Source organism: Manis javanica, chromosome 8 (genome assembly GCF_040802235.1).
Source record: "Manis javanica isolate MJ-LG chromosome 8, MJ_LKY, whole genome shotgun sequence".
Lineage (NCBI taxonomy): Eukaryota > Metazoa > Chordata > Mammalia > Pholidota > Manidae > Manis > Manis javanica.
Genome location: NC_133163.1, coordinates 48852552 through 48867521, shown reverse-complemented (window position 1 = coordinate 48867521; position 14970 = coordinate 48852552). Strand labels below are relative to the sequence as shown.

Below are 14970 nucleotides of genomic sequence, written 5' to 3'. Positions count from 1 at the left end.
AAACAGCTTATGTAAATAGCACATATCATAAATGATATACTATTTACTAACATAATTGCCACTGTCATTTTAAAAAACCAAATAAACAAAAAACAAGGATGTACAACAGTCTCATATGAAACAGTAGTGACTCCATGCCAAAGAAAGGATTACAAGTATAATTAAATTAAGCGTAAGTATATATTTAATAAAACTCATTAGAAAAAAATTAGTACTTCTATCTCAGGTTTGTTTGATTGCTGTGTGGTGAGGCAACTGATTGAAAATTTAGTCTGGAGCTACTTTTTCTATTCTGAATGGTCTTCTGTAAAACTACTGAATGAATTAGACAGTTATAGTCATCTGCCTTGTCAAGTGCATTGTTTTGGTTAAGGGAAAAAGAAAACAACAATGTATAAACTATTCACAGAAGTCAGATGTCCTTCCTTGTCATTTGAATCAAAGCTGCATAACAAGATTTTGATAATAGTGGGACTAGTTTTAAACCCACTATCAGCTCTATGCAAGAAGTTACATATATCAGGATGCCTTAGGATACCATTAAACTGGCTGGGGTAGTCAAAATTATTGAACAGATGCCAGAATTTGGTGGATTACTTAGCAGTAAGAGAATAAAGTCAAATGCTCTCATGAAGAAAATTACCACAGCAGTAAACTAAGAGTGCAATAGAAATGTTCTGAAGTAAAATACAACTTCAAACAGTGCTGAGAGTTGCTAGGAAATATAAGCAGCAAGTCAACCAAAAATGGTGTTAAGCTATAAAAGAACAGACATGAGCTTCAGATTGCCCTCATGTTGAGGGGACAAGATGAAAAAGCTATTTGAATCAGAGCAACAGGCCACTTCAAAGCTAATTTAATGTTACCAATTTAAGTATCACTGTGTAAAGCCAGGAATCTTCAGTAATAACCATTTTGGACTACTTTCTTGTTATCAGTTGTTCACATAGTATACACACACATATGTAGATATATGTGCGTGTGTATATGTGTGTGTGTACATATATATATGTACACACATACATACATACAGTATAAAAAGATACTTCAGAGGAAATATGAGTTTACAACTTAATATCTTTGATGACCAAACAAAAGCTCACAAGTAATTTCTTCCAAAAACCCAGATCACTATATACAGTTCTGTCTGTAGGTCTTCCTGCAAGACAGGGGCTGAGCTGGGGAGAATGAAGTACTAATTATTTGCAGCCCAACAGGCTCAGTTCCTGCAGATCCTGTAGGTCCTGTTCTACCCCTTGATCACCTTGGTCAGCTTCAAGCTTCACGCCACAAGGGGAGTTGGGTGAACAAGTGTAGACAGATTACAGTAAATTCATCTTGCCTGCAAAAATGACTAAGATGCATCCTTTACTAAAAGTAAAGTATATGTAAGAAATTTCTATAAACATCATTAAATATATAAGCAGATAAAATAGTCTTTTAATCCACATATTTTAAATATTCTGAACTCTTAAATATTCCAACAAATGTTTTAAAATATAAAAACCAAGCAATAAATGGAATTTTAAGCATTCTGATTTCAAGAACCAAAACCCCTTACATATGATGGTGAGAGAATCTGAAAAGGCAGAAGATAGGACTTGAGGTAACAGAGATCTGAGGAAATACACCAGGGCAGTTTGTAATCCATTTTTCACTTGTTCTGTGTGGCATGACTGAAGTATAAATCTTTTTTACATCTCTGATTTTGCCAGAGATATGGGCAGTAGACACAGTTTATATTCTGTCCATGAGCTCAGATACTTAGATGCCACAAAAATACAAGTGAAAATGCAAGTGGGCTTTTCCTTCCTGTTCTGGACACCATGGTCAAGCATGGAAAGCTCCCTCCCAAATTTCCCTTCATACCTTGCCAAGTGGCCTACCCCAGTTTGTCACTTGTTTTCTATCTTGATGTTTTTTCAACACTGTGATTGCTTTCAAATGCTTTATTTTCTTCAAATTATGGATCAATTCCTTTTTAATCATCAATCTCTAAGCTCCTTAAATATTTGGAAAATGGTAGTTAAGTTTCTTCATATTACAGTAGTACTTCTTATTATCCAAAGCTGGAAGGATGCTGCTGCTCGTCAGCTGAGGTAGGCACTGCAACTGAAAATACACAACACAGAATTAGGTTCCATACTGTGCACTCTTCATTATTGATTACACATCAGGGAAGAGGTACTAAGTAACCTTTTCAGCACAAAAACACTTTCTCTGCAAAGAATCTCTGCACTTTCTCAGCACAGAAACACTTTCTCTGCACAGAACTTGAGAGAAGACAAATGCTTAAATTTCATCTCTGCTTTTCCTTGCTAAGGTTTATTTTATATTAAAAAGCAAAACATGTACATTAAAATTTAGAGAGTATGACAAAAGGAAAAATCTACATATTAACATTCTTGGAAAAAAGCATGGATTCTCAGGAATTTAGAACTTGTAGGAACCTTAGGAATCATTTAAGCCAATGGTTTGTCTTAGAGCAAAGAAAACTCATGTCTGGAGCACTTAGGAAATAAGGCAAAACTGCTCAGTTCATGCTCCCAGAAGGAAAATGTCAAGTAAAATGAGAACATACACATATTTTTGGCTTGTACTGTAGAGCCTTAGATATCTGAAAAGCAGGTACTTTTTAATATTTATAAATAAGTTGAATCCTTCAGGAACTATAAGCAATACACCAGTTGGTGGGGTTCCCCTCTTCGTGTAGAAATATTTCTATCAAGACCCTGGACTCCTGCACACAAACAGCAAGCTAAGGGGTTACTGGAGGGAAGTCTTATCTCCAGTCTCCTTTGCTACCTGGGTCGTATATGACAGAATATAATAAGCCATTCTTAATTCTATAATTGCTCTATCTTGGGACCCTGGAGTTCACACTGTCTCTGTTCCTAATGGACTATCCACCCACTTCTGTCCCCCACACTACCTAGATGCCATTCAGCCTGCCGGGAAGAGGCAGCAAAGGCCAAGGTATGATAACTTACAGCTGATGGGCCACCTAGGCGGATAAAGAAGTGACCAGGAGTAGCACACCCATCTTGGTTGTGGTTCTAACTAGCCCATTCTAAACTATTACAGCTTTTAACTTAACAACAAAACACTTAATGTAAGGCCATCTTGCCACTCTACATCAATCACATTGTTCTTAGGCTCCCTACAGGATAGATGCTATTGTCTGGTTAAATGTGCTGTTCTGCTTATATCACGGTACTTAGCCCAGCCAACTCTGACCACTGAAGGATCAGGGAGGAAAAAGTTCCTTTTCTGGATAAACCTGGAACATCAATCAATACTGAAGGGAACCATGATGACAGAGCTACCTGGGATAAATGAGAATTCATTTTCCAAAGCATAAGCTGCATACTGAGCAGGACTCTTGTACTTGGCTGAGACCGGTGCTCATGCATGCCAAAAGCCCTTTCTCCTGTGTGGCAGCAGGGAACTGCAGGGAAAGGCCACCTTTAGAATAAAGGGAGAAGGGGCCCATGGAGGCAGACATCCCTAAGCTCCCTGGTTGGTGGGTCATATGATCTGTCTCCTTGGCTGGAATGACGGTTTTGGAGCTGCAAGCCGCAACCGCCACCTGAGTGTAGGTGCAGATGCTCTGCACAAGGTGGCAGGCATGAGATCATTTGCAACCGCAATCTTGGATGTTCCTGTAAAGCAGTGCCCCATTTTTACCCCAGGCAGGTGCTTTCGGCTCTGTCTGAGAGTCTTCCTCAATGGTCTGTAATGCTCTTTCGGTGAATCCCCTATTTCTCTGATGCTGTCAAAATATGTGTGCCGCAGCAGCTGTTCACACGTCAGTCTCTCAGCTGGGTTCATGTGGAGACAGCCCTAAAAGGACAGAAAATTCCCTCTGCTTACTTAAATAACATTTTATTAACTTATTATCATTTTTTTCTTCTTTGAAAGATTAAACTCTTCAGTTGGGAACTGAGTGGAGTGGGGCAGGGGAGCAGCGAGGGGGTAGGAAAAACACACACCAATCATGATTTTAGTTCTTTCCACAATCATTCCTAAATGGCCAACCACATAATAAAGTTTCTAAAAATAGTAACAAAAAATCATTTTCTCCACCTTGTTCTGTTCTGGAGGCAATTGATGCTCTGTCCTGAAGAGGTAGGATATGATTTGAGAGTTCATCTCAGTGCCCACCTAGAACAAACCACTTAACCAAACCAGTTTGGGCCATTGTATATACTTTGTAAAAACTAGTTTATTTAAAAAATACCTACCTATGGTAAAAATAAAATTCATATAGGATATAGCAAAATCTCTCTGCCACTCTAATTCTGCCATTTCCCATCTAGTATCGGCTACTTTTGGGGTGGGGTTGCATATTCTTCCAGAAATAGCCTTTGCATTACAAGCATATATGTGTATGTATATAAATGCCTATATATTACATCATTCTTAACTATTTGCTTTGCCACTGAGTAAGCAATGAGTCATACTTGGATAGATTAAATCTCACAGCTACATACCCCAAGGAACTGTCTTAATTTTTTTTATTACAAATGCATCAGTAAATGTACTAAATGCTTTTTGAAATGGGTGGGACATTGACTGTAACTTGCAAATATTTTAATTGTAACTCATTTTACACAAGAGCTATAAAGTTTTGAAAATCAAGTTTCAAAACCAAAACATGTTTCAAAGATACTAGGATTTGGCTATTAAAGTGGTTCCTATGGCCAAACATTTGGAAAAAAATGATTCCCTTCATAAATAAATACCATCCCTCTGAAATATCCTTTTGTGTAAATTTAGATTTCAAATACAATGTTAGGTTTACTTGAAGTGAAAAACACAGATGTTTCCACTGTAACAGAATGTGACCCATTTTAAAAATTTGTATTTTTCAAAGGAGAACAATTCTAAAAGGAACACTTCAATTCATGGATTGACAAAAATCATTCAGATTCCCTGATGGTGAACTGCTGTTGTGAGCTGCCTGGTCTGTTGGAAGCCATGCCTTTACCTTTAAGAGCCCCAGGGCAGGATAAGAGATGTTTGGAAATTTTAATTCAAGTGGTTCCTGTTTAAAAAAGAAAAAGAAAAGGGGAATTTTATTTACAGTATGTATTCAAAGATAAGTTTACCTCAGATTGAATTTCTTTAGAGTCAGAGAAGCATCTTATGGGCACTTTTCTTGCTTCCTCTGCCCTCTGCCCACCCCACCTGAACCCCCCACCCCCATCCCATGCTTGTTTCACAAGCTCCTCTGACCTGGAGTCGAAATTGCTTTCCCAGATTTTCTTCTTAACCACTCCCTGTCTCCTGAAGAACTGAGCAATTTAACAAATTATGAAGGAACACTAATGCAAGGGAAAAAACCCACTTGGGCAACACTCCCCCGCTTCAATTTCTGTAACTTGCTTTCCTCAGAATAATTTTCGGCATTTACATTGGCATTTATGTAAAAGGCAGCCGTAATTATTGCATTTATTGACATTTACATAAAGGGACCTTCAAAATGAATTTTTTTTTTCTAGTTAGGTAAACAGCTGCTTCTTGGTTTTCTGGAATAAACACTATTTTCTCCCCTGACAAGAGTCTGCTGTTTCCCAGCTCATCCTACTGGTTACAGTCTCTCGAGCAGACATTCATCAATCTGCCTTTGGCCCTATAAGGCTGTTTTGCTCCAGTTGCAGGCTGGAGACAATCAGGAATAACAAACACTATAAAGTGGGAGGAATGCTGAATGTCAGGCAGACACAGCCAGTTAAAGAGATATACCACTGGCAAAGAGGCAAATCAAGGAGGGAAGCGGAGAAAATAAGGGCCAGGCACACTGAGCAAAATGAGTGTCCAGGGTGCGTAGTGTGTATAAAGATGGCAGTGTGCAAGTGGAGGCTGGGTGACCTGCCAGACTCATTCTAAAACACAATCCTGAGAGCTGTGGTCAAGCTTAAGAGCACAGTGTTATTTTGGACTGGGAATCAACCCTTAAGAATCAATTTCCAAGTGTGTACTTACTAAGCACTGTTAAAAGTAAGAGCCTCGGTTTTGAAGTTCCCAAAGATCACCAGGAAAAAAGAAAATCCGAAAGCAGATTTGTATTAGCCCTTGAGAAGTGCCTCTTCCCCCATGCCACCCATATCTTCGATATTTCTCTTGTTATTCCTGTGTGTTGAATCTGAACACAGCTGGGGATTGACATGACACTGCTGACACTGAGCTCTGCTGTCTCAGCCACAATGCCGGGATGAGGCCGGCTGCTTGGCTGTGATATGAGGGGCCCATCCTGTCTGCTTAGCTGGTTTCCTGGCCCCAGAAGCAAGCAGGCCTCCCTCCCGCAGGGTTACTGACCAGCAGAGGGACTTGGGCAAAGATGTTAGCCAGCTGCAGCCTCTACGCTGCTTCTTCCGGTGTTCTGTCAACAGGAAATCCCCTGCAGGACAACCTCTGGGAAACCATGGGAAGCTCTCACACTGATGAAACCCGGTTGTTTCTGAGGCTTCACTGGCAGACCAAGCAAACAGGACATCGCTACGGGATAGTCAGTGTGGCACTGGAAGTACCCAGGTCAGAAGGGAGTCAGTCATCTGGGCCACCTCCCATATGCCAGGTGTCAATCCTGCCTCTCTGTCCCAGCCTAACCCACTTTTCCTCTTCCTAGTGCAGCAGGAGGGAGAGTGGGGATGTGGAAGGTGGAAGCCTTCACTGGGCAAAAGCCAAGAGGTGGAGGGAACACAGCTCAAATGCAAGCCAATGGAACGTCCATCTGGATCCTGAGCAACTGGAGGGTTAGTCTCAGTCTCAAAGTACCTTCCTTAGTATAAATGTGGGATCTCACAAACCTTAACTGTGCTATGAAATGTTTTTGATTATAATACAGGCTCATTAGAAGACATTCAAAAATAGAAGAAAAAAACCAAAGAATAAAAAAATCACCTGACCACAAAAGCTATCTACTGTTAATATTTTGGTTAATATCTTTGTAGCCATTTATTTCTCAGATGTAAAAAGCTTTGTGTGACTTTCCAGAGGTTGTCATATTATTTTATATTTACATATGTAAATGTATGTATATATATATAGTTTATTTATTAAATATTTTTATAATTATGTCAAATAATTTATACTGTTTTAGAACCTTTTTTATCATTTAATAATATGCTGACATTTTCTATTATTTTTCCCGGCTATATGGTATTTCTTTTGTAAGGATATACCATCATTTATTTAATTAATCCTCTGCTGGTGGAACACTAAAGAAAGATTATTTTTAAAGAATGCTACATATTGATGCATTTTTCTAATGGTTTCATTGTAATAAATTCTTAAAAGTGGGTTAAGGGTTTGCAAATATTTCAGTTTTTTTTTAAATGAGTGTTTTCCCTACATTGGCCACAGAGAACAGGTACCAGAATGAGGCTGGCTAAGCAAGTTCATTATCGTTTTCCCCCATGGTCTGGGAAGTGAAGGCACAGTAGAGTAGGCTATTTGGACCATGTTGGATTTTCCTGGGCGAGTCATTGCCTAAAAGTTGATTGGCTCTGAGCTACCAGGTTTCAAGTGCTGAAAATGATGAAGCACAGGTGAGGCTGGGAGGGCTGCTCCACACTCCTGTCCAACTTGCTGGCTAACCTCTGCTTGCAGCAGCCTCTAGACCACTATTCAAGGCCAGGGTCTCCCTAGCCAACTTGCCCCAACTTGCTTTGTACCCTTAGACTGACTTTGCAGTGCAGTCATGGGGCTCAGGCAGATGAGTACTTACCAGAACCTAGCTATCCTGCAACTCCCCACATAAACAGAATGATCACGACTTGAATGCCCTGGTAGCCTTAGCCCTGATGTACAGAGCTCTTTCCAAAATGGGCCACTCACCATATCTTCAGGGTCTGGAATTTTCACTCCACTGAAGTACTGATTTGTGCTAAATACTTGCTGGTGCCTAGGAATGAGATCTCCTTTGGACAAGAAGAAAGAGGGGGTAAAATGAGATCAGTTAGCAAGCACTGACTAATGCTTTTCCTCCATCAGAGCTGTGTCTGTCTGCACCTATGCCTATGAAGGCTACAGTTGGCTCTTCTAATCAGGGGGAGAGGCATGTAGGCAGCCCTCAACAACCTATACATACTGTGACCTGTGGTGGATGAAGCCCTGTGTCAGGTAGAGGAGGCAAGCACAGAAAGCTCTTGCCCCTGTAAGGCTCACAGTGCATTGGAGGAATCCAGACCAAACAATTCAGGAGCACACATACCAACAGATAATATAATGCCTTTCTTTTTATAACAAAGTATGACTGCAAATCAAAATCATAAACTGAATCCTGATGGGTGGAGATAAAAGTGTGCTGGTCTACCACTTAGAACAGTGCTGACACACAGCAAACAGTCAACATGTATTTGAGGGAGAAAGGGAGGGAAAGAGGAGAGAGGAAGGAAGGAAGAGGGATGGAAGGAGGGAAGAAAACAAATGATGGAAGATCTTCTAGAAAAGAATATGTTTCCAATCTGGGACCGCATTTTGTTGTTCCACCAAACAGCCATCACTTGGAAATCCCATTTTATCTACTGTTTAGAACCACTTAACAATGTGAAGCAATGAAACAGGAGCATTTCTGTCTCCTGCAGCATTATGTGCAACTCGCACTGCCTACGTTTCAGCCAAATCAGTTAAAATCAACCTCTGTAAAATTCCAGGGGTGATACACTTGAAGAGGAATTTTGTTAGGAGAATATGAAGAGATACTTGGAAGGGTGCTGCTGGGGCAAGCTATGCTCACTCCCAGAGCAGAGTGAGCAACAAAAACCTCCCAACCAGGACCACAGAAATGCTGCCATTGAACTGGGCTGGAGTTCCTACCCCAGGATATCAAATCTAATTTTACCAATTTGTTCTGGAACTTTACCTCTCACTCAAACCCAAAAGCTGCCATCCCACCCCATTTTGGACCAGCAGACAAAATACACTCTCTGGATGCCTTGCCCCATATCTCAGTGAGCTTCCTCATGAGCATCCTGTATCTTGATAACCTTCGTCCATCAGAAAGTTGAAAGTGGGGACATGAAGAGGGTGCCTTAAATCATCAGGAGAAGCACTGCAAAGGAAGGCTGAGTGCCCATGGAAGGGCTCCAAGGTGACTTACATGTCACCCCAAAAAAAGCTATCAGCAAATGTTCATTGCCTACTACGTACAGATGTTGGTAGGATATAAATAGAAATATAAGACATGATCTCACCCTCAAATAGCTTATGGTATCTTTGGGAAGATAAAAATACAAGACATGGTGACAGCAGATGCTATAAGAGTTTAGAGAAGGAAAGCTTGCTTTAAATTGGGATAAACAGGGGACTAGTACTCAAGCCCCTGAGTTTTGAAAAGGGCAATCACTGCTTATAGATCTGCTCATCTGCCCCTCTCCTTTCCTCTTACAGCCCCACCCCAAGAGGAGAAAGAAAGGAAAAAGCATTGGGATGGGAAAGCAAGACAAGAGGAGTGACATAAGAAAGAGCCTTCCTTCCTGATGCTTAGGTTTAGAATCTTCCTCTGTAACATCTGAATAATCCAAACTAGCTTGGCAGGCTGGAGTCAAGGACATCCAAAGAATGAATGACCACATGAAAATAAATGAAATAAAACACAACAGCATTCTGTAAACTGTTAGGACCTTACAGAAATGTAAGCCTTTATTTATACTATGGTCATTATTCAGAGTTTAACTTAACCCAAACTATACTGAAGAGAGACTCTTGTATCTTTGTGGACAATTAGTATATACTCAAAATTGCTCATTCTTTTTATTATTATTTATTTAACAAATGTGGACACTTTACATAGATATTTTGATGGAGTTATTTAAATGAGGCTTTGAGAGTTCCCCTCTTTCATAACTGCAAAGGGCATTTGAGGAGACAAGGGACTCGGCTCTGCCCTGTACTGACCTGGGTGAAACTATCTAGTTTCCTAAAAGGTGAGACAAAGTACTACTTACCCAAGGTTTTCCTAATCAGATAGAGCTGATCCACATCTGACTGTCCTGGCCACAGAGGCACCCCTGACAGCAGCTCAGCAAAGACACAGCCAATTGCCCAAACATCTACTGGAGGGCCATATTGTGTATCCCCCACCAAAAGCTCTGGGGAGCGGTACCACCTGGTAGCCACATAGTCTGTGTAGTAGGCATCTGGTCCAGCTGGCCAGTGACAGGACATGGAAAACAAGAACAGTGGAAGCCTGGAATCAATACTGGGGTGGGTAGTGGGCTAAGAAATCAAGCTTGTGCCCCATCATGTGGCTTTTCTAGATCAGTACTTCTCAGTACTGCTATACATTAAAATCACTTGGAACATGGTATTTGTTAAATGACTACTGCTTGGGCCCCACCTCAGTCCAATTAAACCAGAAATTCTGGGGGAGAGCCTAGAGTTATTAGTATAGTTCTTATAGTTTTAGCTTGTAGTTCCCCCAGAAGATTCTAATCTGCAAAGTTGAAAACCACTCTTCTAAAATAGTACTTCTGAAAAGTACTATTTTAGTAAAAAATAGTAGACACCAGGAGGGTAATTTACTTTTTAGGAAGCACTTTCATGTGGTATGATTCACATGTAGCATAAAGTTTTAAACCACTGTATGTGTCTACATGTTTTTAGTAATTACAGAATTGTGCTTTATAGCAAGCTTATGCCCTAAATATAAAAGAACTAGCTTTCTATAGCATTTAGTTCCTTTATCATATAAAAAAACTTTTCATCTTTTATATTTAACTAAAGAAAACATCAATACTCACTCAAAAGCCGAGCAAACCCAAAGTCACAAAGCTTAATCACTGAATGTTTTGTGATGAGGATATTTTCTGGCTTCACGTCTCTATGTATGCACTAGTCACAAAAATCAAAACAAACAAAAAAAAGATTACTAAGGGGTAACTATATGAGATAAATAAAAGCAAATATTTTGAGAAGTAATTTAAACCTCTCACTGGCTTTTGGGTAATAGGCTGCAAAACAGCACCCTAAAATAAATCTAGCGCCATACCTGTCACAGCCTGAATCATTCCAAATTCCTGAAGGGCCAGAAGGACCAATGAGGGTGAAAGGAAAAATGAAAGTAGGGTAGCCAGATGCACAACAGACACATTTCTTTAGTATGAGTATATCCCCTGCTGTATTTGAGACATACTTCTACTAAAAAGTGATGATTGTTCATCTGAAAATCACATATACCTGGGTGTCTTATATTAAATCTGGTAACCCTAGGTGAAAGGGAAAATGTTAAAGCTTCCCAGTGAGGCCTGCATCACGGTTGCAGAAGCTGCAAGCTGGTGCATCAGCAGAATTCACAATTCAGTTGTTTAAGTGAGAACAGAACATAGGCCGCCTGATAAACAGGACAAGCCCTGGGTCTCCTGAGATAAGCTAGGGAAGAAAAGGGTGGAACCATGAGTTTGCCAAGAGACCTCCCTTCCAGCTCTGACATTTGTCCTGATAAGATAAACAAGAGTAGGCAGCGTTTACCCTCTGGAGACAGTCGCTAGATGTCAGCTCGGTCCCACATCAAGCATTCTTAGTGCGGTATCCACCCCACGGGATGTAGACCCATGCTAGTTTAGACACAAATCACCTGAGTTTCCAGACCACAGCTGACATTGTTTAACAGGGTGATGTTAGAATGGCTAAGACTCTTCACATGATTTTCTTATTGAATAACAATTTTCTTGGCAAAGAACAAATCAACAACCTAATTTACAGTTACCTCAAAACAGTTGGGTCAAAATCTTGTTCAAGTTTCCCAATAATCTTCCCTTCCTCCAAGTGTTTTCCTCTCTGGAGAAGAATGTTGGAGCCTCCTGTAACCCTCTATGGCTTGCAGCTGAAACCCTCAGGGATTCTTTACTTTCTAGACTAGAATTTGGAGAGAGGACAAAGGTTCTTCTTGGTTCTGACCTAGTTTTCATTTCCAAGGACCTTCAGGGTGAGGGATCGGTGTCATTGTTTCCCCTTGGGTATTCATTATTCTGGAAACATTTGGGGGAGATAATTTCCAAATAATTTTATTACAACTTATTTGGCTCTTAGCAGTTAACGGCCCTGAGATCTCCACTCTTTTACCACTGGCTTCACATATTGCTGTAAATGGGTACACCCACGAATATCATGATGACAGATGGGCAGTACTTTAAACAAGAATGTGCTCCTATTCTATTCTGGGAATTCTTTACAAGTTTCTACGCCCTCCCCCAGTCAGTACATGTGACCAAACAGAGCTGCAGCAGCTCCCCAGAGAACTGTGGTATGCAGTATATTTATCTTTAGTGTCTCTGCTTTTCCCCACCAGTGCCTTTATGCAGCCTCTCTTGTTCTTGCATTCTAAAACCTGCCCTCTGAAAGTGCTAACCCTCACTCTGAGTAAATAGCAATATAAGGTGTCCATGCTCCTGGCATGCATACATTTTGACAAGGATTGTAGCCTTCAGCTACCATCAGCTACAAAGTGGGGAGACTCAGTAGAGAGAAGTGCTGGCTACTTGGAGATTTTCTCCTTCTGGAAAGGCAGCTTCAGGAAAAATCATTTAGAACAGCACAAGGAAAGGGATTCAGCCCTGTTAGCTAAACTGACCCTGGCAGTTGGCAGGATGACATATTACAGTCAAATTGCCTTTGTGGCCAAAATGAAGCTCCAATACTGAATCTGGCTTCTGCAAGCAGGGATGGGCAGTGCTGTTATTGGAGGGAGTGCAGGTTTCCCAGCATCTGTGAAGTCACACCACCTGGGCAGCAGCCTGCTGTGCCTCCCTGCAGGCCTGGTCATGGCCAGAGTGTCGAGGGTTTTCACGGGGCTGCTATGTTCCTGACATGGCACTCATGCCTCACCAATGCAGAAACTAGCACTTGGGCATCATGCCTGGGACTCCACCGACTGCAGCTGAAGAGGTGGGAGTCACCTGGGTCCCCTCCCCAGCCTCAGAGCATTGTAAGGCACCAGACCAATAGAGCCTCCCCATGAATGGGATTTTGCCTTAAATCTGAGTAGTTTCTAATCAAAATAAATATGTAATTACTTCATTAAAATCACAAAAATGCATCTTATATTAACCTGAAAGAGAAGAAATGGCTAGGTTGGCATTTTTAGCATCTATTTACTCCAGGCTTAAAGAAGATTTGGATGAAATATTATATCCACAGAGTAGGATATAAACTTTGTACAAAGGCTCTACCTCAGCTTAAGGGCAGCCTTCTGATTTCTCAAGGGAGATCATGAGACTTACGTCATGTTTATGGCAAAAATTTACTGCTTGCAATGTCTGCCAAGTTATGCTCTTCACGAGATATTCTGGTACCCTAATAAAAATAAAGAAGCAACACAAACACATTCTTTAGTGTAGCCATGAAATTCAGCTCAGAAAAAAAAAAAGTAAACCAAGACAGGCTTAAGTAAAAATTAAGGAAAACTCCTAGGTGACACATACAGTCAGCTAAGCCACGGAGCAATCAGTCCATAGGTCCCAAGTGTAAAGAACATGTGATTAGCACACTGCTGGATTCTAGGAACAGCAAGATAAGAACACTGCTAGTATCTACTTCTACAGGGAGAGATCTCAAAACCCACAGGAATTTCAACAAGTATTTATGACCACCGACCAGCCTCAAACATCTGTGACACCATCGGGAACCTGCCAGGCAACCTGAACTCCCTTTCTATAAGGAGCTTTGGTTAATAGAAACTCAGTTAACATAAAGCGTAAAGGACGTTTACTTTTTCAAGCTGCCCCAAACTGATGGCTTTGAAGCAGAACTCACTCTTCGTGTGTTAGCACATTATTTCTCTAGACTCCCTGAAGAGCCTTTTTTTTAAGGTAACGAAGATTTCACGGAAGACAGGGAAGAGGTTTACATTGTATACCAGGTAAAAAAGTTAATGATAATTAAAAACCCATGTGGCCAGCTTGGCTTTTCCCACACTGCTTCTCTCTGGCAGCTAGCTGCACCCTCACATCCTTCTGCCCTGTCCTCTGTCACAGCATCTAAACTTCATGCTACTGTTCTCAGCACTTCCTCCCTGACCCAAAGCTTCTACATACAACCAGGGCAGCCAGTAGCCCCAGCAGGTCCTTTGTGCAAGTCAGAAAAAGGTACCTCCTCTGGGAGCATTTAAAAGAACATATTAGGCATGAATGAAGTGGGCTACAGAGAAAGTACATTTCTTTTCAGAGAACCCCACCCACCAACTGGACACACTGTTTTTATGAATAAAATATTAAATGATATTGTGGCCCACAACCAGAACTAATGAGTAAACCAGGGAGGAAACTCTTGGGTAATTGTGTTAAGGGGAACAAAAAAAGTCACTTCTAGCCTTGGGGATGGGCGTGGTAGGGCCTACAAGGCCACTGCTGTCACAGACCAGATGTTCAGGAAATCCTTTTAGGCGAAACAGAGGATGCTGTGCCATGTGGAGGAAATGAAGAGGCCACTTCAAGGAAGAAGAGCAGGGACATTTCTGGCCCAGAACCCTGTTCCTGGGCTTGAAGTAGCATCCCTTCAAAGTCTCTTCCTTGTTCTCCTGACATACAGGCACAGACACTAGAAAAACTCACCTGTCTAGAAAAGACCTAGAAGAATACAACCAAGAAGGGGACATTTCAAGAGAAATTCTTTTTCCAGGCTCCACTTTTTATCCAAGAAAAAACTGGAATGCATTTGGATTACTTAATGAATTAAGTATTAACATAAGGTCATCAGTACCAGGCCACTTTAGTCTAGAAGAACATTTCCCAAAAGAAATTATGTCAAAGAAGCATTTAAAAGTAAATTACAATAGCAAATCATTAATGCTCCTCTAAGGCTGAGCACATTATTACAGATTCTCAAATGTAAACACTCTGTACAAACTACCTGGTGTTGTCTTTAGTCAGCTACTTACTTGCTTCTTTTTCAGTCCATTTCTTCTCTGAAATACCAGGCCCTCAGACTCTACTTCTAATAAATAGTTTTTTGTTGATGGTGATAGGA

The 14970-nt window shown here is 40.8% G+C and overlaps 1 protein-coding gene across 3 annotated transcripts in view; it reads right to left on the bottom strand.

Annotated features, from left to right (window-relative positions):
* Positions 1-1934: 1934 nt before the first annotated feature.
* Positions 1935-14970, bottom strand: part of CDKL1 (cyclin dependent kinase like 1) — a 49772-nt gene continuing 36736 nt past the window's right edge. For all 3 annotated transcript variants that reach the window (XM_037015965.2, XM_017667179.3, XM_017667186.3), the window contains 7 exons: positions 13227-13299; positions 10749-10839; positions 9954-10154; positions 7843-7925; positions 4991-5047; positions 3688-3843; positions 1935-2112 (listed from right to left, as the gene is read on the bottom strand). In XM_037015965.2, coding sequence (XP_036871860.2) covers positions 2005-2112; positions 3688-3843; positions 4991-5047; positions 7843-7925; positions 9954-10154; positions 10749-10839; positions 13227-13299 — 769 coding nt within the window. In that variant the 3' untranslated portion in view covers positions 1935-2004. The remainder of the gene's footprint in view (positions 2113-3687; positions 3844-4990; positions 5048-7842; positions 7926-9953; positions 10155-10748; positions 10840-13226; positions 13300-14970) is intronic.